Genomic DNA, 21,343 nt, shown 5'->3' with positions numbered 1-21,343 from the left:
CAATTAGGTCTCCCCTCAGCCTCCTCTGTTCCAAAGAAAACCCCAGACTTTCCTCATAGCTAAAATTCCAATCTTTCCTCATAGCTAAAATTCCACAGCCCAGGCAACATCCTCGTAAATCTCCTCTGCACCCCCTCTAGTGCAATCTTGCCCTATTCTCACGCATTTGTTACCAAAATTTCAAAAGCATGGCACTCCTTGCTTCCCTCGGTCTCTCCTTTCTCCTCCAATCCAAAGCCCAAGCTTACTGCCCACTAATCACTTCTCAATTTATCTCGTTCTTTCTCGTATTGGCTCAACCTTGGTCGTGACCAGCACTATGATTCCACAAGTGATTGGGCACGGCTGAAATCCTATGATTTGCTGTTCAGTTACCATAATTTTGCATAAAGTCCCAGAGGGGAGTGAAAGGGCTGCTTTATGACCAATAGCAAATCACTTGCACTACATGGTCCTTGGCAATTCACTTTGGTTTTGGAATGAAACACATCGCACCAACCATACCCCTAATGACTTTTATTTAACATTCTCTTGTCGCACTTGTACACTGAGCTCCAGTGATGACTAAGTATTTCAGATTATGGCGCAAGGTTACCTCTCAAAGGAGATGTTTTTTGTATCAAGGTATGTAGAAACAATGGGGGATGTAAGACGATTTGCGACTTGATCCTTTGTTGGTCTTATGGAGGACAGTGTGAGGCCTTGTTGCTCCTGCGAGAGCTCAAAGTGTTCTCGGTCCACGACCTGGTTATCATGGTCTACCTCTATAAACTCGGCCCAGTTAGCTGTCACCAGAAAGGAAATCATGGCAATCTTAATAGTAAGGAGAAACTAACAGAACATCATTGTAATTTATAAACCATTTACATATTTAGATGACAAATATTTAGTCAGTGAAAACTCATGGGTTCACTTCCGATTTTTCCCGATTTTTCTTCGCTTTGAAAACTTTCCTCACACTGATTTCCGCGCCCCCCCCCCGCCCTCGTCACTTGATGGCACTGATTCACATTGGGAGTATAGCTTCACAAGGGTGGACTGGTGTCCTGTACGTATGGCGATTCTTCTCGCGTGAATCTAGACATCTGTGTGCATGTAGACTATTTGACAATGAGGGTCGACACCGCCAAACTTGACCGTGTCCTTATCCAAGGTGCACACTTTCCAGCAAGAGTTATGGTACAGCAATCAGAGTGGAAGTCCTGCCTGATTTCTTTCCCCTCCCCCTCACTTTCTAGCCTATGAGCACAGAGGGGAGAAGCCAAATGTAAAACCAGTAATGCCACCCTAGCGAAGATCAGCACAGATTGAAGGATGGAACCAGAGGTCTTTCTGGTCTATATCCAACTCAGAATTGCAGCAAGCAATGAATTTACCCACTGAGTGGAAGTGGGCCTTTGGCGTAGCGGTAGCATCCCTGCCGCTGGGCCAGAAGGCGTAGGGTTTCGAACCCCGCTCCAGACAGTCCCGGCAAGTGGAGTCGGAGCTCCGGCTCTAAATTCTGGGTTGACATCCAGCGGGATACTTGCGTCCATGGGTGTGGGTGGCCCCCCCCCCGCCTCGTATGGGTTGTGGGAGCCCGTAAAACCCTCCCGCCATAGGACTAATCACCCTAATGGCTGGTACGAAGATGGTTACAGTCACGGAAGGAGCGTTAATCGCGGCCAGAAATCCTTCCACCACTTCATACAGTTCCCCAAAGGGAACAGTGTGAAGACACGTACAACAACCCACTAAGCCATGAGGGGATCTCTTCCAATGGTCTTGTTAAGTCCAATTACCTTTCCTGCTCCCCATACAATTTTACGATAACTCTGCTTAATGAATTGCTTGGTTTACAATATGGCTGCCTCAGAATTACTATAAATGGAGGGAGGGAAAAAAAATTAAAAACCAACAAAGGCTAGCTACTTGAATTTTTGTTACGATACTTACGCTTGCCCTTAAACATGTAGCTGCGACGGCCCCTTTCCCACTTCATATTCTCGAAGTTCAGTAAGGTGGTATCCACTCGCAGGTTGGCACCACTCTTCCACACACGGTACACATCGCTCGGGCACATCTTTGACACCAGGGGAACTGGGAAAAGTGAGAAAAATTGAGGAAATGTTTAGAGGCAAAAGGAGGATTTTTTTTTTTTTTATAAAGTGGGTTAATGGGGAAACGGAAAAAAATTAAATCATATTTTTATTCTTGTACTTTTAGACACCTTAACTACCACATTGAAGTGTGTGCTTGTAGTGAAAAGATTGCTTTTGATTTGTTGGTTGTCTCTTTACATATAGTCACAATACGCAAGTAGTTCAGTTCTGTGTCACCAGCCTAAATCGATACAAATGCTGAAAGGCTTTGTCGGTCGTCTTCAAGGTTAGAAGCTTGAGAGAGGAAGTTGACCACATAATTCAAACATAAAGAATGTTGTGCGATTGCTTTGGTTACATGCATGACTGACAATGACAGTGGCCTTTTTTTAAAAATAGAGTTGTCTGTTATTTAAATCCACTTAGCCCTGGCAACTGTGTTAGGGGTATGCATGTTGATCTTTCAGATCAGAAGGAATGCAACTGTGTTCAGGTCATGAAGAGTGCTTCAAACCAAAACGTTCTGACTCAGAGCAGCGATGTTACCAACTTAGCCCAGCTCAAATAGACAAGTAATAGATCCTTACTGGATCCAACCAAATTTTCTGCATGTCAATCCTTTCTTATGTTCCCCTTTTGTTATGATGCTATTCTCCCTTAGATGGGGCTTCACTGTTTACTATGTTAAGCGCATTGGGCCATTTTACTACCTTAAAGGTGCTTTATAAATGCAAGTTGTCATTCCAATGTAACATGGAGTAATAGGATACAAGGTTTATCTTCTTACATGGTAACCTCCCAATCTCAATTGGGCCATCTGAGGCAAGACTAATGCAGAAGGGGACACCCATCCTATTGCGTCTCCTTGCAACTAGCACAGGTAGAAGCATAGGAATAGGTTGCCTGCTCAGTTTCTTGGCTAAAGAATTCCACATGCTGGCAGGGAAGGAAGAAAAAAAAACAGATCACCTATAGAAATACACAATGTGCAGTATTTCGGGAGCTCCAACAGTAGGAGGTGGCTCCATGCCTACAGTGCTCACGTTGATCTCAATCTGAGCTATGCCACTGTGATGGCACGAATCCAGGTATCATCTCACACAAAAAGGGCAGGGAGAGTCACTTCAAGTAGCTCATTATCTTAGTAGCTCACTATTAGGGACAATTAATTGGGAACAGATCACCCTTAAAACAAACAAAAAAACGCCACCTGCAGTCGAAGTGGACATACATAGCATTAGATAATATAGAAACGAAGAGCACTTACTCCAGCTGGTAAACTCCCATTTCATCTCCACATAGAAATCAGAAGTCTGTTAAGAAAATGTTTTAAATGGGGGTTAGGCTCATCAAGTCCAAGGCCTGCAGAGTGTATTAAAATCAAAAGAGAACAGTTGAATCCTCAGCTAATAGTGAATTCAATATCCAATAGGCCTAAACCAGTTATATTATAGTTACGATTTACTGTAATATTCACCAAATAAAAAAGGAATCTTTTTGTTTAAGGAGTAACTGGTCAGAAATCATGAAGGGAACCAACTAAGAGGAGTGACTGAGCCACTAGAGTGCAAAGGCTAATTTAGCAACATAGCCCCTTTCTCCTTCCCTCGGTTATTTTTAAGCACAGTAGATTAAGATTTTTGTTTGGAAGGGGAGAAAATAATTTTTAAAAACTCAGCAAGTGAGGGATAATAATGCTGGGAAATTGACTAATGTGTCTTGTGGTAAACCACTGTCGTTCACTGTGTTCACTATTGTTGTTGTGGTTGTTGTTGTCGTTCACTCTTGTTTCACTGTTATACCTGACTATGCCTCAGCTGACTCCGCCCTTGGCTACCTGGTATAAGGACGGCTGCACGGCAGCTCTCTGCCATTCGGTCGTCCACTAGAGGCATAGTCCTGATCTGTTTGTAGTTGCATTCAGTAGTTAATAAAAGCCTGTTGTTCTAAACTCTACTCGGCCTTTTATTAGAATCGATAGCGCATCAATTTTATTAACTACTGACAAAAAAAAAAATAATAATAATAACGATGCTGCAGATACTTAAGATCAAGTGCCTGGAACTCGACCCGCAAGAACCGGACTCGCCTGCTAAGTTCTCACACTGGTTGAACTGTTTTGAGTCTTTTCTGGCTGCATCCAGCGAGACCGTCGCCACCGACGCCGACAAGCTCAGGGTGCTGATTTCGAAAGTAAACCACCGAGCTTTTGCCCTTATCCGGGACGCTACGAGCTACCAGGGGGCTATCGACATTTTAAAGGAACAATATGCACGCCCGATCAACTATGTTTACGCAAGACATCTCCTGGGGTCCCGCAAACAACAGCCCGGGGAACCCACAGAAGCATACATACGGGCGCTGAAGGAACTCGGCCGAGCCTGCGAATGCAAGCAAGTATCAGCCACGGAACATATGGAGGAGCTCATCCGGGACGCCCTCGTTGCGGGCCTCAGGTCCACTCACACACGGCAGCGACTGCTGGAAAGTAGCGAGCTCGACCTGAAGAAGGCGATTTCACTCACCCTTTCGTTGGACATAGCCCATCGGAACATGGAGGCCTACTCCCCGGACCGCGCGGCCGCCTCGTGGACGTCGCGGCCGCCGCCATCTTGGGACGTGGCGCCGCCCCGGGCCCCGGCCCCAACTGCTGCAACGATGTCCCGCCCGAGCCAGAAATGTTATTTCTGTGGCCAAACCAAACACCCCAGGGCGCGCTACCTGGCGAAAAACGCTGTCTGCTCTGCCTGCGGTAAGAAGGGACACTACACTGGCGTCTGCAGAAGTCAGAAGACCCCTACCTTCAGCAGCGCCGCTTGCGATTCGTGGGAGCGGCCATCTTGCCTTCCTCCAGCTTCGTGGGGATCGGGATCGTCATGGGCGCCGCCATTTTGTCCTTCTTCTCCGACGCCGCCATTTTGCCAACGGGCCCCCGACTCACCCACCGCCTCACCGGGGTTTTACAGCGACGCTCCCGACTCCACAGCGGCCTCCATTACGCTGGATCAATCCAGACCCCATCAGCTAGCCAGGTCTACGATGGACATCCAGGTAAATGGCCGCGCCACAACTTGCCTTTTTGATTCCGGGAGCACGGAGAGCTTCATACACCCTGATACGGTACGGCATTATTCCCTCTCGGTCCTGCCAGCGCGCCATCGGATCTCCATGGCCTCAAAATCTCACTCAGCAGACGTCGGCGGCTACTGCGTAGTGACCCTTTCGGTGAGGGGCTCAGTTTATAAAAATGTAAAGCTCTTCGTCCTGCCACATCTCTGCGCTGCCGTTCTGCTGGGGTTGGACTTTCATTGTCACTTTAAGAGTGTCACCTTGACATACGGTGGACCTTTTCCCCCACTCACTGTCTGCAACCAGCAGTTTTTAAATTGCCCACCGCGCCCCACCTGTAGTCTCTCCGCCCTCAAAATCACCCCCCCCCCCCCCGTTCGCTAACCTCACCCGCGACTGCAAGCCTATCGCCACAAAGAGCAGGCGATACAGCACCGGGGACAGATCCTTTATAAGATCTGAGGTGACGCGGCTCCTGAAGGAGGGGATTATTGAGGGTAGTACCAGCCCCTGGCGAGCTCAGGTGGTAGTCGTTAAGACCGGCAACAAGCAGCGCCTGGTCATCGACTACAGCCAGACAATCAACAAGTACACCCAGTTGGACGCATACCCTCTCCCCCGCATAGCCGACATGGTTAATAAGATAGCGCAATATCGCGTTTTCTCGACCATTGACCTCAAGGCAGCATACCACCAAATCCCTATCCGCCCTGAGGACCGCCAGTACACAGCTTTCGAGGCAAACGGCCGTCTTTTTCACTTCCTCAGGGTTCCTTTCGGCGTCACCAACGGTGTCTCCGTCTTCCAGAGGGAGATGGACCGGATGGTCGACGAGAATGCGTTACAGGCCACGTTTCCCTACCTGGACAACGTGACCATCTGCGGCCATGACCTGCAGGACCATGACGCCAACCTTGATAAGTTCCTTCGCACGGCCCAACTCCTAAACCTCACGTACAACAAGGAAAAGTGCATATTCCGCACAACCCGCCTCGCTATCCTTGGCTGCGTGGTGGAACACGGAGTCATCGGTCCTGACCCTGACCGGATGCGCCCCCTGATGGAACTTCCCCTGCCCCACTGTCTCAAGGCCCTCAAAAGGTGCCTGGGCTTCTTTTCCTATTACGCCCAGTGGGTCCCTCATTATGCGGACAAAGCCCATCCACTTATCAAGTCCACTTCCTTTCCCCTGACGGCGGAGGCCCGTTCAGCCTTTCACCGTATAAAAGATGACATTGCCAAGGCCACCATGCACTCGGTGGACGAGTCCATCCCCTTCCAGGTGGAGAGCGATGCATCCGACTTTGCCCTGGCCGCTACCCTTAACCAGGCGGGAAGACCCGTGGCCTTCTTTTCACGAACCCTCCAGGGCTCCGAACTCAGACACTCCTCTGTGGAAAAGGAGGCCCAGGCCATTGTGGAGGCGGTGCGCCACTGGCGGCACTACCTGGCTGGAAAACGATTTACCCTGCTTACTGACCAGCATTCAGTTGCTTTTATGTTCAATAATAAGCAGAGGGGCAAAATCAAAAATGACAAGATTTTGAGGTGGAGAATTGAACTTTCCACCTACAATTACGACATCTTGTACCGGCCCGGGAAACTCAACGAACCCTCAGATGCTCTATCGCGAGGCACATGCGCCAACGCGCAGATCGATAGACTACGGGGCCTCCACAACGACCTCTGCCACCCGGGGGTCACCAGGTTCTTCCACTTCATCAAGGCCTGCAACCTGCCTTACTCCATCGAGGAGGTCAGGAGCTGCCCAGTCTGTGCAGAGTGCAAGCCGCGCTTCTATATGCCTGACAGAGCAAACCTGATCAAGGCCACCCGCCCCTTTGAGCGCCTGAGTGTCGACTTTAAAGGGCCCCTCCCCTCCTCTGACCGTAATGTGTACTTCCTCAAAATAGTTGATGAGTACTCCCGTTTCCCTTTCGCCATCCCCTGCCCGGACATGACCACTGCTACGGTCATTAAATGCCTGCACAACCTCTTTGCTTTGTTCGGTTTTCCCAGCTATATTCATAGCGACCGGGGCTCGTCCTTCATGAGCGACGAACTCCGTCAGTACCTGCTCAGGAGAGGTATTGCCTCAAGCCGGACCACCAGCTACAACCCCCGGGGGAACGGACAGGTTGAAAGAGAGAACGCGACGGTCTGGAAGGCGGCCCTCCCAGCCTTAAAATCTAGGGGCCTTCCGACCTCCCGTTGGCAGGATGTCCTACCTGATGCGCTCCACTCCATCCGGTCACTGCTGTGTACTGCCACCAATGCCACCCCCCAATGAGCGAATGTTCGTTTTTCCCCGGGAGGTCCACATCCGGTACCTCACTACCACACTGGCTGACGTCCCCAGGGCCTGTCCTGCTGAGGAAGCATGTAAGGCCCCACAAAACGGCTCCCCTGGTAGAGAAGGTTCACCTCCTCCATGCCAACCCCCAGTACGCCTACGTGGCATACTCGGAGACTGTATCCTCCCGCCCATCCATTAGAGATCTGGCACCCTTGGGGTCCACTGACCCGTCACCATTGCCCTCCACCACGACCCCCTTCGACACGGCCCAAAATTCAGTAGACCCAATTCTCACCCCTGTCCATTCCACCCCAGTAGACGGCATGCCGCGACCCAGGAACCGCCGGAGTCCACTCGCCCACCCAACACCAAAGGGGACGATACGCCGGTGCTCGATCCCATTCAAGACGCGTCGTTGGAAGCTGTACCATCTCAACCGTCGCCACGAAGATCTCGACGGCAAACGAGGCCGCCCGACAGACTCACCTACTCGAACTTTTGATACACTTCACCCCGCTGGACTTAATTTTAAACGAGGGGTGAATGTGGTAAACCACTGTCGTTCACTGTGTTCACTATTGTTGTTGTTGTTGTTGTTGTCGTTCACTCTTGTTTCACTGTTATACCTGACTATGCCTCAGCTGACTCCGCCCTTGGCTACCTGGTATAAGGACGGCTGCACGGCAGCTCTCTGCCATTTGGTCGTCCACTAGAGGCATAGTCCTGATCTGTTTGTAGTTGCATTCAGTAGTTAATAAAAGCCTGTTGTTCTGAACTCTACTCGGCCTTTTATTAGAATCGATAGCGCATCATGTCTATTTTGGCATCAAGTTTTCCTAGGTTAGGTAAAGCATGGGTTACATGTAAAGCTTCCTCCATACTAATCCAACAATGCACAACTGCATAAAAAGCATCTTAGTGCGATAGTGCAATATTTCCATTTCCCCACACTGGCCGCCTTTATAATTTTCTCTTAATTATGGCAGCTTTGTGTTCTTGACTCACTTACTAGTGGTCCGATTCAGCGTGCCCCATTTAGCCAGCTGGTTGCAAAGACATTCATCCTGAAAGCCTGGGCTGAATTTTAACCTAGCACCATTCATGATGCGATCGGCAAGAACAACGTTAAAAAGGGCAGTAATTTTTTTAGTTATTTATTCAATCACAGGATGTGGGCGTCACATTTATTGCCCATCCCTAATTGCCCTCGAGAAGGTGGTGGTGAGCCGCCTTCTTGAACCGCTGCAGTCCGTGTGGTGAAGGTACTCCCATAGTGCTGTTAGGGAGGGAGTGCCAGGATTTTGACCCAGCGACGATGAAGGAATGACAATATATTTCCAAGTCAGGTTGGGGTGGTGTTCCCATGCACCTGCTGCCCTTGTCCTTCTAGGTGGTAGAGGTCGCACTTTGGGAGGTGCTGCCGAAGAAGCCTTGGCGAGTGACATCCATTTTTAAAAAGACTGACGATTTCAGACAGAAATATAGAAAGGCAATAGGGATGATCCCAGTGCCGAGACCTTTGAGCTACTGAGAGAAGTTCAGAGGGCTCAATTTATCCAAACTGGGAATGATTGTTGAGGGGACATGATTCATGGGTTTAAAATTACAAAGATAGGATGGAAACTAGTGTTGTTTCTACATAAGGAGTTACAATAAATTTATTATGAAATTCCCCCAGTGACTCAAACTGGAGCGGAGCCATACAGATCAGGAAAACCCCCAGTGTGTGCAGAGATTACAGATCCCAGCAGTGGGTGCGACAGTTACCGTCAATATAGAGTCAGAGTTTTACAGCACAGAAAGAGGCCCTTCGGCTCATCGTGTCCGCACCGGCCATCAAGCCCTGTCTATTCTAATCCCATTTCCCAGCACTTGGTCCGTAGCCTTGCATGCTATGGCGTTTCAAGTGCTCATCTAAATGCTTCTTGAATGTTGTGAGGGTTCCTGCCTCTACCACCCTTTCAGGCAGTGAGTTACAGGTTCCAACCACCCTCTGGGTGAAAAAGCTTTTCCTCAAATCCCCTCTAAACCTCCTGTCCCTTAACTTGAAACTATGCCCCCTGGTTAGTGACCCCTCTACTAAGGGGAAAAGTTCCTTTCTATCTACCCTATCTATGCCCCTCATAATTTTGTACACCTCAATCAGGTCCCCCCTCAGCCTTCTCTGCTCTAAGGAAAACAACCCCAGCCTGTCCAGTCTCTCTTCATGGCTGAAGCGCTCCAGCCCAGGTAACATCCTGGTGAATCTCCTCTGCACCCTCTCCCTTCCTATAGTGTGGTGACCAGAACTGCACACAGTATTCCAGCTGTGGCCTAACTAGCGTTTTGAACAGCTCCGTCATAATCTCCCTGCTCTTATATTCTATGCCTCGGTTAATGAAGGCAAGTAGCCCATATGCCTTTTTAACCACCTTATCTACCTGTCCTGCTGCCTTCAGGGATCTATGTACATGGACACCAAGGTCTCTCTGATCCTCTGTTCTTCCTAGGGTCCTACCATTCATTGTGTATTCCCTTGCCTTGTTAGTCCTCCCAAAATGCATCACCTCACACTTTTCAGGGTTAAATTCCATTTGCCACTGTTCTGCTCATCTGACCAACCCGTCTATATCGTCCTGTAGCCTGAGGCTTCCCTCCTCGCTATTTACCACTCCACCAATTTTTGTGTCATCTGCGAACTCACTGATAGTACCTCCTACATTCATATCTAAATCATAATGTACACTACAAACAGCAAAGGACCCAGCACTGATCCCTGCGGTACACCACTGGACACAGGCTTCCAGTCACAAAAACAACCTTCGACCATCACCCTCTGCCTCCTGCCACTAAGCCAATTTTGGATCCAATGTGCCAAATTGCCCTGGATCCCTTGGGCTCTTATGTTCTTGACCAGTCTCCCATGTGGGACTTTGTCAAAAGCCTTACTGAAGTCCATGTAGACTACATCAACTGCACTTCCCTCATCCACACACCTAGTCACCCCCTTGAAAAATTCAATCAAATTGGTTAGACATGATCTCCCCCCAACAAAGCCATGCTGACTATCCTTGATTAATCCTTGCCTCTCCAAGTGGAGACTAATTCTTTCCCTCAGAATTTTTTCCAATAATTTCCCTACCAGTTAGGCTCACTGGCCTGTAATTCCCTGGTTTATCCCTACTACCCTTCTTGAATAATGGTACTACATTGGCTGTCCTCCAGTCCTCTGCCACCTTCCCTGTGGCCAGAGAGGATCTGAAAATTTGTGTCAGAGCCCTGGACTAGGAAGAGAGAAAGGAGAAAATGTCCATCTAGGCTCTTGTTCCTGACTGCAATCCATTAATCCTTGCTTGAAAGGGTGTGTGTGGACATCAAGCGAGGGCAAGAATTACACGGTAGTGCCCACCACAATCGAACAGCTAATCGATACACACTATTTCGGCTTATGCATGAAGAATGGTTACTTGGGCCAGTTACCGGAGGCTGCTGTTGCTTGGGATACATACCAAAAGTTAGAATCAGTACCTTCAGGCGGCAGGGAAAGGGTGGGGGGCAGGGGAAGTAAAGATACTAGTGAACCTGGTTGATGACAGGAGTGAATGAGGAATTTCTTAATTTTTGGAATAAATTGGCACTCAGATCAGTAATGCAAAATCCATTGATTTCGAGAGTGGGATGGCCAGGTTTCTGAGTTGAGAGAAAGTGGAAGAGTACAGATTTGAATCAGGGTGGAAGTGGACTAGCTCCTAGCTTAGGAGAGTGGCGGGGTACATATTTGGGCAAAAGGTTAAATTGTGAACAGATTTATGCTGTGAATTTAATTCTGAGTACAGAATCACAATGGAAATGAAATGCCCGAGTTGAATGGCCTTGATCACGTCCAATAACTTATACTTCTGTTGCTGAAGCTTGGATGCAAGAGCAGCTGTTACCTTTTTTATCTTGTTGAGGAGTTCTGGAACTCCATTCAGCTGCGAGTTTATTCGATTGTAGTCTCGATACTGAAGAATTTTCTCCAGCAGCTCAGGATCTCCTGTGCTGACTGCCTCTTGTAGAACTGAAGAGAATGAAACGTTAAACCAATAATTACCAACTGAGAATGTGCTTACGAGATGCTCTAACACAAGATGTGATAAACAAGATTTGTACTGATTTGCTTCCAACATGTCAACAATAACAACTTGCTTTATATAGCACATTTAATGTAGTAAAAGTGTCCCACGGTGCTTCACAGGAGCGTTATCAAACAAAATTTGACACCGAGCCACATAAGGAGATATTAGGACAAATGACCAAAAGCTTGGTCAAAGAGGTAGATTTTAATTAGTGCCCTAAAGGAAGAGAGGTAGAGCGTTTGAGAGAAGGAAGTCCAGAGCTTAGGACCTAGGCAGCTAAAGGCACGGCCACCAATGGTGCAGCGATTAAAATCGGGGACACGCAAGGTACCAGAATTAGAGGAGCAGCGATCTCGGAGGGTTGTAGGGCTGGAGGAGGTTACAGAGATAGGGAGGGGCGTGTCTAAAGGTTTCATGCCAATGTGATGTCCTTTACAAACCTTCCTCACGTCTGGTCTGCACTCAGTCAGTTTATCGCAACTGAGCAAGCAGTTGGCGTGCTACAATTAGTTTCAGTGCCCATGAGTTAGGGAACAAAGAGTGAACCAGGATTCCTACTCTAGATCGCTATTGAGTGATCCCTGCTGGGCAGGATTCGGCTCATCCAATTTCAGTGGAAAATGAAAATTGGGCGGCCGATCCACAATCCCAGTTTTACGCCAGGACGACAGTTGATAATCTACCCCAGCGTCTTCAGAACAAGGAAGCAAAGTGCAAAGGAAAAAAAACTGGAAATGCATCCAAACAATATGAATTCTAGGTAATTACCTAACTTTTCAGCCCCTGCCTTAAACGCTACTTCCTTGCTACCTAACTACCCAACCACTCACTAGAGCTGAACCCTTGGTGTGCTGTTCAACCTCTAGCTGAGTTTAACCCCCAAATTCTATCCATCACCAAGATTGCTTAATTCCACCTCCACAGTAGCATCCCGCTCCATCCCTACCACAGCCCCTCTGTCCTTGAAACACTTAGAATAGATTTCTCCAATATACACCTTGCCGGCCTGCCATCCTCCACAAACTCCAAATTATCCAAAACTCAGCTATCCATATCCTGTCCCACACCGAGTTCTACTTGCCCATCACCCATCCTCACTGATTTATACTGGCTTCCTGTTCCCCCAATGCAATGAATTTAAAATCCTCATGTTCATAACCCTCCATGGCCTCACCCTACTTAGCTTTGCAACTTCCTCCAGCCTTATATCCCCCTCTTGCACGCTTGGGTCCTCTGAATTCAGGATTTTGAACATCCCCCTCCCTTTAGTCCCCCTATTGGTGGAAGAACCTTGCGCCACCTCAGCCCTTCCTTAAATCTCTCTCTGTACTTTTGCAACTCTTAAAACTCAGCCTTTCCACCAAGCCTCTCCTAACTCTCCCGCCATGGTTCTGTATCCATTCCTTAACCTCTTTTATCCATTTAATTTTTCTCCCCTCGCCTACAAAGCACCTTGGGATGTTTTCTACATTGAAGATGCTATATAAATGCAAGTTGTTGTAGTTGTATTTTACATAGCACTGCCACTCATGTGACTCCTAGTGAATGGGTTGCTGCAGCCTCTGTAAAAAGGAAGTAGTAATGTGAAAAAATGTATAGACCTGTTGTGACCGTCAGTCCCAGTCAGCCAGCCACAAGCCCAATAAGGCTCTGCAGTTCTTCCTTAGCATCAAGGAAGGCCTAAAAGCCATCAGTTCAGTAGTAATAGGTCTGTAAATTGTTTTGTTTTTAAAGAAAGTTACATTTAATTCTTGCACACAACTTCTTGTAAGATGGCCTAATTCTGTCTGCTTTCAGTAATCTTCCATTAGCGAACCCGGAGAAGCAAGCCGATTGCCTGCCAAAGAAACATCTAAATTCAGGCCTGCTCAGCCAGGCTGCTAGAGTTAATGGATGGTTCACTGAAGAAAATGTTCCCCTTCCCAGGTGGTGTGGTCCGTTGCTCTGCTGCCATCTGACCAGACTGTTAGGATGTGGTTTAACACTTGCAGTTCCTCACACTACACGTTTCAGCCGTGCCTGTGTTGTCAGAGGCTAAGCACTTCCTCACAGGGCAAAAAAAAATAGAAAAGGGAGGTCAAGACAGTCTCAGGCAGGAGAGAACTGGTACCATTTTAAATGGACATTTTTTTGTGAGTGCCCACTATAGCAGCAATGGGTTGAATTAGAAAACACAAGTTCTCTGACTCTTCCTAGCCCTCTGCCAGTCTTGCTGTTCTTCTTTCTAGTGTAAACGGTGCTTCTTTCCTCCATTTGCTCCTTCCTAAAGTGTGGTGCCGAGAATTGAACACAATACTCCAGCTGAGGCCTAACCAGTGATTTATAAAGGTTTGGAATAACTTCCTTGCTTTTGTACTCCATCCCTCTATTTATAAAGCCAAAGATCCCATATGCTTTTCTAACAGCCGAATCAACTTGTCCAGCCACCTTCAAAGATTTGTGTACATAAATCCCCAGGTCTCTCTGTTCCTGCACCCCATTTAAAATGGTACCAGTTCTCCCCACCTGCCTGAGACTGTCTTTGGTTCTGTGCCTTTTGTTGACTGGTTACTAAGCATTCCTGACCTGTCCATCCCTTGGCATTCTCCATGGTGACAGAGGCATTGTTCCGAAGCAGCACTTCGACACATTCCAAGTGTCCTAGTGAGACGGCGAGGTGCAATGGTGTCCGACCCCTTGGATCGACTGCTTCAATATCATGCTGTGGGGACAAAAAGATGGTTATCTGATAACATGAAGTACTGAAATTGATTTTGAAAATGGCTCAGTGTGTCTCACAATGATCCACAGACCAGGAAAGTTTCAGATTCAATACCTGGTCTGTGTTGAGTTAGTAGATCTCAGAAAAGGCAGTGGCACCTGAGCTGTGGGAGGCACGAACAGAACTTATTGTCCCCAAGCTAGGAATGTTAAAAAAGGAATAAATCAATCAGAGTCTGCACTCCAGATCCCTGTCAAATGACTCCTGTTCGAAACAATGTGCTGATGTTGGATGAGGATTTGATCAGGTTCAGCTACAAGTCCCTTCGCTCTCTAATAATGTGCTAACACTCACTGCTTCGGCTCACATGTGAATAATGGCCTTTTGGGAAAGATACTCGAGGGATAAAGAGAAAATATGTCAAAGGCTGGCCGCGTTCAAAGTAGAAAAGTTACTGGATAGCATGCATCCCAAGTTAAGGGAAGTAAGGGTGGAAACAGCAGAGGCTCTAGCCACATTCTTTCTAACCTCCTTGGATATAGGAGTGGTGCCAGAGGACTGGAGGGTTGCAAATGTTATACACCTGCTCAAAAAAAAGGGGAAAAGGATAAATTTGATCACTACAGGCCAGTCAGCCTAATGACGATGGTGGGGAAACTTTGAGAGACAATAATCCGGGACAAAAATCAATTGCCACTTGGAAAAACACGGGTTGATAAATGAAAGCCAGCACAGATTTGTTGAGGGCAAATCATTCATGACAAATTTAAGTGAATTCTTTGATGAAATAACGGAGGGGATGGATGAGGGTAGTGTGGTTGATGGTGTGTATATGGGCTTTCAAAAGGCATTTGATAAAGTGCTACATAATAAACTTGTTAGCAACATTGGAGCCCATCGACAACAACAACTCGCATTTATATAGCACCTTTAACATAGTAAAAGATATCAAGACGTGTTAAAGGACAAAAATTTGACACTGAGCCACATACAAAGAAATTAGGGTAGATGATCAAAAGATTGGTCACAGAGGTAGGTTTTAAGAGCATTTGAAAGGAGGAAAGAGAGGTAGAGAGGCGGAGAGGTTTAGGGAGGGAACTCCAGAGCTTGGGGCCTAAGCAGCTGAAGGCACAGCCACCAATGGTTGAGCGATTATAATCAGGGATGCTCAAGAGGGCAGAATTAGAGGTGTGCAGGGATTAAAGGGACAGTGGCGGCATGGGTACAAAATTGGCTAAGGGACAGAAAGCAGATTGTTTTTCAGATTATGGGAAGTATACAGCGGTGTCTCCCAGTGGTCAGTATTAGGATATATATTAATGACCTGGACTTGAGTATACAGGGCATAATTTCAATGTTTGCAGATGACAACAAACTTGGCTATGTAGTAAACAGTTAGGAGGCTAATAGCAGACTTCAGGAGGACACAGAAAGACTGGTGAAATGGGCGGACACATGGCAGGTGAAATTTAATGCAGAGAAATGTGAAGTGATGCATTTTGGAAGGATGAATGAGGAGAGGCAATATAAACTAAATGGTACCAGTTATGTGGAGAGGCTAGAGAAGCGGAGATTGTTCTCCTTGGGGCAGATGTTACAGGGAGACTTAACAGACATGTTCAAAATTAGATGGGGCTTTGATTGAGTAAACAAGGAGAAACTGTTTCCACTGGCAGGAGGGTCAATAACCAACTTTCACTTCAAGCTCCGTGGCCACGCTGCGCTCCAGGGATCCCCCGCAGCCGGCTTTTCAATGTAAAAACCACAGTATTTTGAATGACCAGCGCAGACCCTTAAAGGGGCCATGCGGCACCAAAAACAATTAGAGGGAACATTGTCAATAACTAGAGGACACAGATTTAAGATCATGGTGGTGGTGGTGGAGGGGGGTTTATGCAGCATCTATGATGCACTGTCTGAAAGAATGGTGGAAGCGGATTTAATAGTAACTTTCAAAAGGGAATTAGATATAAAGTTGTAGGGGGGGAAAGTGCAGGGCTGGGGGGGGGGGAAGGAAAGTGCAGGGCTGGGGGGGGGGGGGAAGGAAAGTGCAGGGCTGGGGGGGGGAAGGAAAGTGCAGGGCTGGGGGGGGGGGGGAAGGAAAGTGCAGGGCTGGGGGGGGGGGGAAGGAAAGTGCAGGGCTGGGGGGGGGGAAGGAAAGTGCAGGGCTGGGGGGGGGGGGGGGGGGGGGGGAAGGAAAGTGCAGGGCTGGGGGGGGGGGAAGGAAAGTGCAGGGCTGGGGGGGGGGGGAAGGAAAGTGCAGGGCTGGGGGGGGGGGGGAAGGAAAGTGCAGGGCTGGGGGGGGGGGGAAGAAAGTGCAGGGCTGGGGGGGGGGGAAGGAAAGTGCAGGGCTGGGGGGGGGGGGGAAGGAAAGTGCAGGGCTGGGGGGGGGGGGGAAGGAAAGTGCAGGGCTGGGGGGGGGGGGGAAGGAAAGTGCAGGGCTGGGGGGGGGGGGAAGGAAAGTGCAGGGCTGGGGGGGGGGGAAGGAAAGTGCAGGGCTGGGGGGGGGGGAAGGAAAGTGCAGGGCTGGGGGGAAGGAAAGTGCAGGGCTGGGGGGGGGGGGAAGGAAAGTGCAGGGCTGGGGGGGGGGGGAAGGAAAGTGCAGGGCTGGGGGGGGGGGGGGGGGGGGAAGGAAAGTGCAGGGCTGGGGGGGGGGGGGGAAGGAAAGTGCAGGGCTTGGGGGGGGGGAAGGAAAGTGCAGGGCTGGGGGGGGGGGGAAGGAAAGTGCAGGGCTGGGGGGGGGGGGGAAGGAAAGTGCAGGGCTGGGGGGGGGGGAAGGAAAGTGCAGGGCTGGGGGGGGGGGGAAGGAAAGTGCAGGGCTGGGGGGGGGGAAGGAAAGTGCAGGGCTGGGGGGGGGGGAAGGAAAGTGCAGGGCTGGGGGGGGGGGGAAGGAAAGTGCAGGGCTGGGGGGGGGGGGGGAAGGAAAGTGCAGGGCTGGGGGGGGGGGAAGGAAAGTGCAGGGCTGGGGGGGGGGAAGGAAAGTGCAGGGCTGGGGGGGGGGGGAAGGAAAGTGCAGGGCTGGGGGGGGGGGGGGGGGGGGGGAAGGAAAGTGCAGGGCTGGGGGGGGGGGGGGGGGGGGGGAAGGAAAGTGCAGGGCTGGGGGGGGGGGGGGAGAAAGTGCAGGGCTGGGGGGGGGGGAGAAAGTGCAGGGCTGGGGGGGGGGGAGAAAGTGCAGGGCTGGGGGGGGGGAGAAAGTGCAGGGCTGGGGGGGGGGGGAGAAAGTGCAGGGCTGGGGGGGGGGAGAAAGTGCAGGGCTGGGGGGGGGGAGAAAGTGCAGGGCTGGGGGGGGGGAGAAAGTGCAGGGCTGGGGGGGGGGGAGAAAGTGCAGGGCTGGGGGGGGGGGGGGGGGAAGTGCAGGGCTGGGGGGGGGGGGAAGTGCAGGGCTGGGGGGGGGAAGTGCAGGGCTGGGGGGGGGGGAAGTGCAGGGCTGGGGGGGGGGAAGTGCAGGGCTGGGGGGGGGGGAAGTGCAGGGCTGGGGGGGGGGAAGTGCAGGGCTGGGGGGGGGAAGTGCAGGGCTGGGGGGGGGGGAAGTGCAGGGCTGGGGGGGGGGGAAGTGCAGGGCTGGGGGGGGGGGAAGTGCAGGGCTGGGGGGGGGAAGTGCAGGGCTGGGGGGGGGAAGTGCAGGGCTGGGGGGGGGGGGAAGTGCAGGGCTGGGGGGGGGGAAAGTGCAGGGCTGGGGGGGGGAAAGTGCAGGGCTGGGGGGGGGGAAAGTGCAGGGCTGGGGGGGGGAAAGTGCAGGGCTGGGGGGGGGGGAAAGTGCAGGGCTGGGGGGGGGGGAAAGTGCAGGGCTGGGGGGGGGGAAAGTGCAGGACTGGGGGGGGGGGGGGGAGAAAGTGCAGGGCTGGGGGGGGGGGGAAGGGCTGGGGGGGGGGGGAAAGTGCAGGGCTGGGGGGGGGGGGAAGTGCGGGGGGGGGGAAGTGCGGGGGGGGGGAAGTGCGGGGGGGGGGGAAGTGCGGGGGGGGGGAAGTGCGGGGGGGGGAAGTGCGGGGGGGGGAAGTGCGGGGGGGGGAAAGTGCGGGGGGGGGAAGTGCGGGGGGGGGGGAAGTGCGGGGGGGGGAAGTGCAGGGCTGGGGGGGGGGGGGAAGTGCAGGGCTGGGGGGGGGGGAAGTGCAGGGCTGGGGGGGGGAAGTGCAGGGCTGGGGGGGGGGGAAGTGCAGGGCTGGGGGGGGGGGAAGTGCAGGGCTGGGGGGGGGGGGGAAGTGCAGGGCTGGGGGGGGGGGGGGAGTGCAGGGCTGGGGGGGGGGGAAGTGCAGGGCTGGTGGGGGGGGAAGGGCTGGGGGGGGGAAAGTGCAGGGCTGGGGGGGGGGGAAGTGCGGGGGGGGGGGAAGTGCGGGGGGGGGGGAAGTGCGGGGGGGGGGGAAGTGCGGGGGGGGGAAGGTGCAGGGCTGGGGGGGGGGAAGTGCAGGGCTGGGGGGGGGGAAGTGCAGGGCTGGGGGGGGGGGAAGTGCAGGGCTGGGGGGGGGGGAAGTGCAGGGCTGGGGGGGGGGGGAAGTGCAGGGCTGGGGGGGGGGGGGAAGTGCAGGGCTGGGGGGGGGAAGTGCAGGGCTGGGGGTGGGGGGAAGTGCAGGGCTGGGGGGGGGGGGGAAGTGCAGGCTGGGGGGGGGGGAAAGTGCAGGGCTGGGGGGGGGGGGAAGTGCAGGGCTGGGGGGGGGGGGAAAGTGCAGGGCTGGGGGGGGGGAAAGTGCGGGGGGGGGGAAAGTGCGGGGGGGGGGGAAGTGCGGGGGGGGGGGAAGTGCGGGGGGGGGGAAGTGCGGGGGGGGGGGAAGGTGCAGGGCTGGGGGGGGGGAAGTGCAGGGCTGGGGGGGGGGAAGTGCAGGGCTGGGGGGGGGGGGAAGTGCAGGGCTGGGGGGGGGGGAAGTGCAGGGCTGGGGGGGGGGGGGAAGTGCAGGGCTGGGGGGGGGGGGAAGTGCAGGGCTGGGGGGGGGAAGTGCAGGGCTGGGGGTGGGGGGAAGTGCAGGGCTGGGGGGGGGGGGGAAGTGCAGGGCTGGGGGGGGGGGGAAAGTGCAGGGCTGGGGGGGGGGGGAAGTGCAGGGCTGGGGGGGGGGGGAAAGTGCAGGGCTGGGGGGGGGAAAGTGCAGGGCTGGGGGGGGGGGAAAGTGCAGGGCTGGGGGGGGGGGGGAAAGTGCAGGGCTGGGGGTGGGGGGAAGTGCAGGGCTGGGGGGGGGGGGAAGTGCAGGGCTGGGGGGGGGGGGAAAGTGCAGGGCTGGGGGGGGGGGGGGAAGTGCAGGCTGGGGGGGGGGGGAAAGTGCAGGGCTGGGGGGGGGGAAAGTGCAGGGCTGGGGGGGGGGGGGGGAAAGTGCAGGGCTGGGGGGGGGGGGGAAAGTGCAGGGCTGGGGGGGGGGGGAAAGTGCAGGGCTGGGGGGGGGGGGGGGGAAAGTGCAGGGCTGGGGGGGGGGGGGGAAAGTGCAGGGCTGGGGGGGGGGAAGTGCAGGGCTGGGGGGGGGGGAAGTGCAGGGCTGGGGGGGGGGGGAAGTGCAGGGCTGGGGGGGGGGGAAAGTGCAGGGCTGGGGGGGGGGAAGTGCAGGGCTGGGGGGGGGGAAGTGCAGGGCGGGGGGGGGGAAGTGCAGGGCGGGGGGGGGGGGGGGAAGTGCAGGGCGGGGGGGGGGGGGAAGTGCAGGGCGGGGGGGGGGGGAAGTGCAGGGCGGGGGGGGGGGGGAAGTGCAGGGCGGGGGGGGGGGGAAGTGCAGGGCGGGGGGGGGGGAAGTGCAGGGCGGGGGGGGGGGGGAAGTGCAGGGCTGGGGGGGGGGGGGAAGTGCAGGGCTGGGGGGGGGGGGGGAAGTGCAGGGCTGGGGGGGGGGGGGGGAAGTGCAGGGCTGGGGGGGGGGGGGGGGGGAAGTGCAGGGCTGGGGGGGGGGGGGGGGAAGTGCAGGGCTGGGGGGGGGGGGGGAAGTGCAGGGCTGGGGGGGGGGGGGGAAGTGCAGGGCTGGGGGGGGGGGGAAGTGCAGGGCTGGGGGGGGGGAAGTGCAGGGCTGGGGGGGGGGAAGTGCAGGGCTGGGGGGGGGGGGGGAAGTGCAGGGCTGGGGGGGGGGGGGGGGAAGTGCAGGGCTGGGGGGGGGGGAAGTGCAGGGCTGGGGGGGGGGGGGGAAGTGCAGGGCTGGGGGGGGGGAAGTGCAGGGCTGGGGGGGGGGGGAAGTGCAGGGCTGGGAGGGGGGGGGGAAGTGCAGGGCTGGGGGGGGGGGGAAGTGCAGGGCTGGGGGGGGGGGGGAAGTGCAGGGCTGGGGGGGGGGGGAAGTGCAGGGCTGGGGGGGGGGGGGAAGTGCAGGGCTGGGGGGGGGGGGAAGGAGGGGGGGGGGGAAGTGCAGGGCTGGGGGGGGGGGGGGGGAAGTGCAGGGCTGGGGGGGGGGGGGGGGGGGAAGTGCAGGGCGGGGGGGAGGGGGGGGGAAGTGCAGGGCGGGGGGGGGGGAAGTGCAGGCGGGGGGGGGGGAAGTGCAGGGCGGGGGGGGGGAAGTGCAGGGCGGGGTGGGGGGGGGAAGTGCAGGGCTGGGGGGGGGGGAAGTGCAGGGCGGGGGGGGGGGAAGTGCAGGCTGGGGGGGGGGGAAGTGCAGGGCTGGGTGGGGGAAGTGCAGGGCTGGGGGGGGGGAAGTGCAGGGCTGGGGGGGGGGGAAGTGCAGGGCTGGGGGGGGGGGGGAAGTGCAGGGCTGGGGGGGGGGGGGAAGTGCAGGGCTGGGGGGGGGGGGAAGTGCAGGGCTGGGGGGGGGGGGAAGTGCAGGGCTGGGGGGGCGGGGGGGGGAAGTGCAGGGCTGGGGGGGGGGAAGTGCAGGGCTGGGGGGGGGGAAGTGCAGGGCTGGGGGGGGGGGGAAGTGCAGGGCTGGGGGGGGGGGGGAAGTGCAGGGCTGGGGGGGGGGGGGAAGTGCAGGGCTGGGGGGGGGGGGAAGTGCAGGGCTGGGGGGGGGGGGAAGTGCAGGGCTGGGGGGGGGGGGGAAGTGCAGGGCTGGGGGGGGGGGGAAGTGCAGGGCTGGGGGGGGGGGGGAAGTGCAGGGTGGGGGGGGGGGGAAGTGCAGGGCTGGGGGGGGGGGGAAGTGCAGGGCTGGGGGGGGGGGGGGGGGAAGTGCAGGGCTGGGGGGGGGGGGGGAAGTGCAGGGCTGGGGGGGGGGGGGGA

At 54.6% G+C, this 21,343-nt stretch overlaps 1 protein-coding gene across 3 annotated transcripts in view; it reads right to left on the bottom strand.

Annotated features, from left to right (window-relative positions):
• ankrd13a (ankyrin repeat domain 13A) overlaps positions 1–21,343 on the bottom strand; it is a 46,011-nt gene that overhangs the window by 20,917 nt on the left and 3,751 nt on the right. For 2 of the 3 annotated variants that reach the window (XM_085961342.1, XM_085961341.1), the window contains exons 2-6: positions 14,109–14,244; positions 11,361–11,485; positions 3,349–3,394; positions 1,936–2,079; positions 596–785 (exon numbers count right to left, since the gene is read on the bottom strand). In XM_085961342.1, coding sequence (XP_085817468.1) covers positions 596–785; positions 1,936–2,079; positions 3,349–3,394; positions 11,361–11,485; positions 14,109–14,244 — 641 coding nt within the window. Of the gene's footprint in view, positions 1–595; positions 786–1,935; positions 2,080–3,348; positions 3,395–11,360; positions 11,486–14,108; positions 14,245–14,358; positions 14,446–21,343 lie in introns of those variants that run through there. The other variant, XM_085961343.1, reaches the window with a different exon arrangement.

This window comes from Somniosus microcephalus, chromosome 19, assembly GCF_052327205.1.
Source record: "Somniosus microcephalus isolate GS21.2 chromosome 19, FLI_Smic_1.0, whole genome shotgun sequence".
NCBI classification, from domain to species: Eukaryota; Metazoa; Chordata; class Chondrichthyes; order Squaliformes; family Somniosidae; genus Somniosus; species Somniosus microcephalus.
The sequence above is the reverse complement of the archived record's forward strand: the minus strand, read 5'-3'. Positions and strand labels throughout refer to the sequence as shown.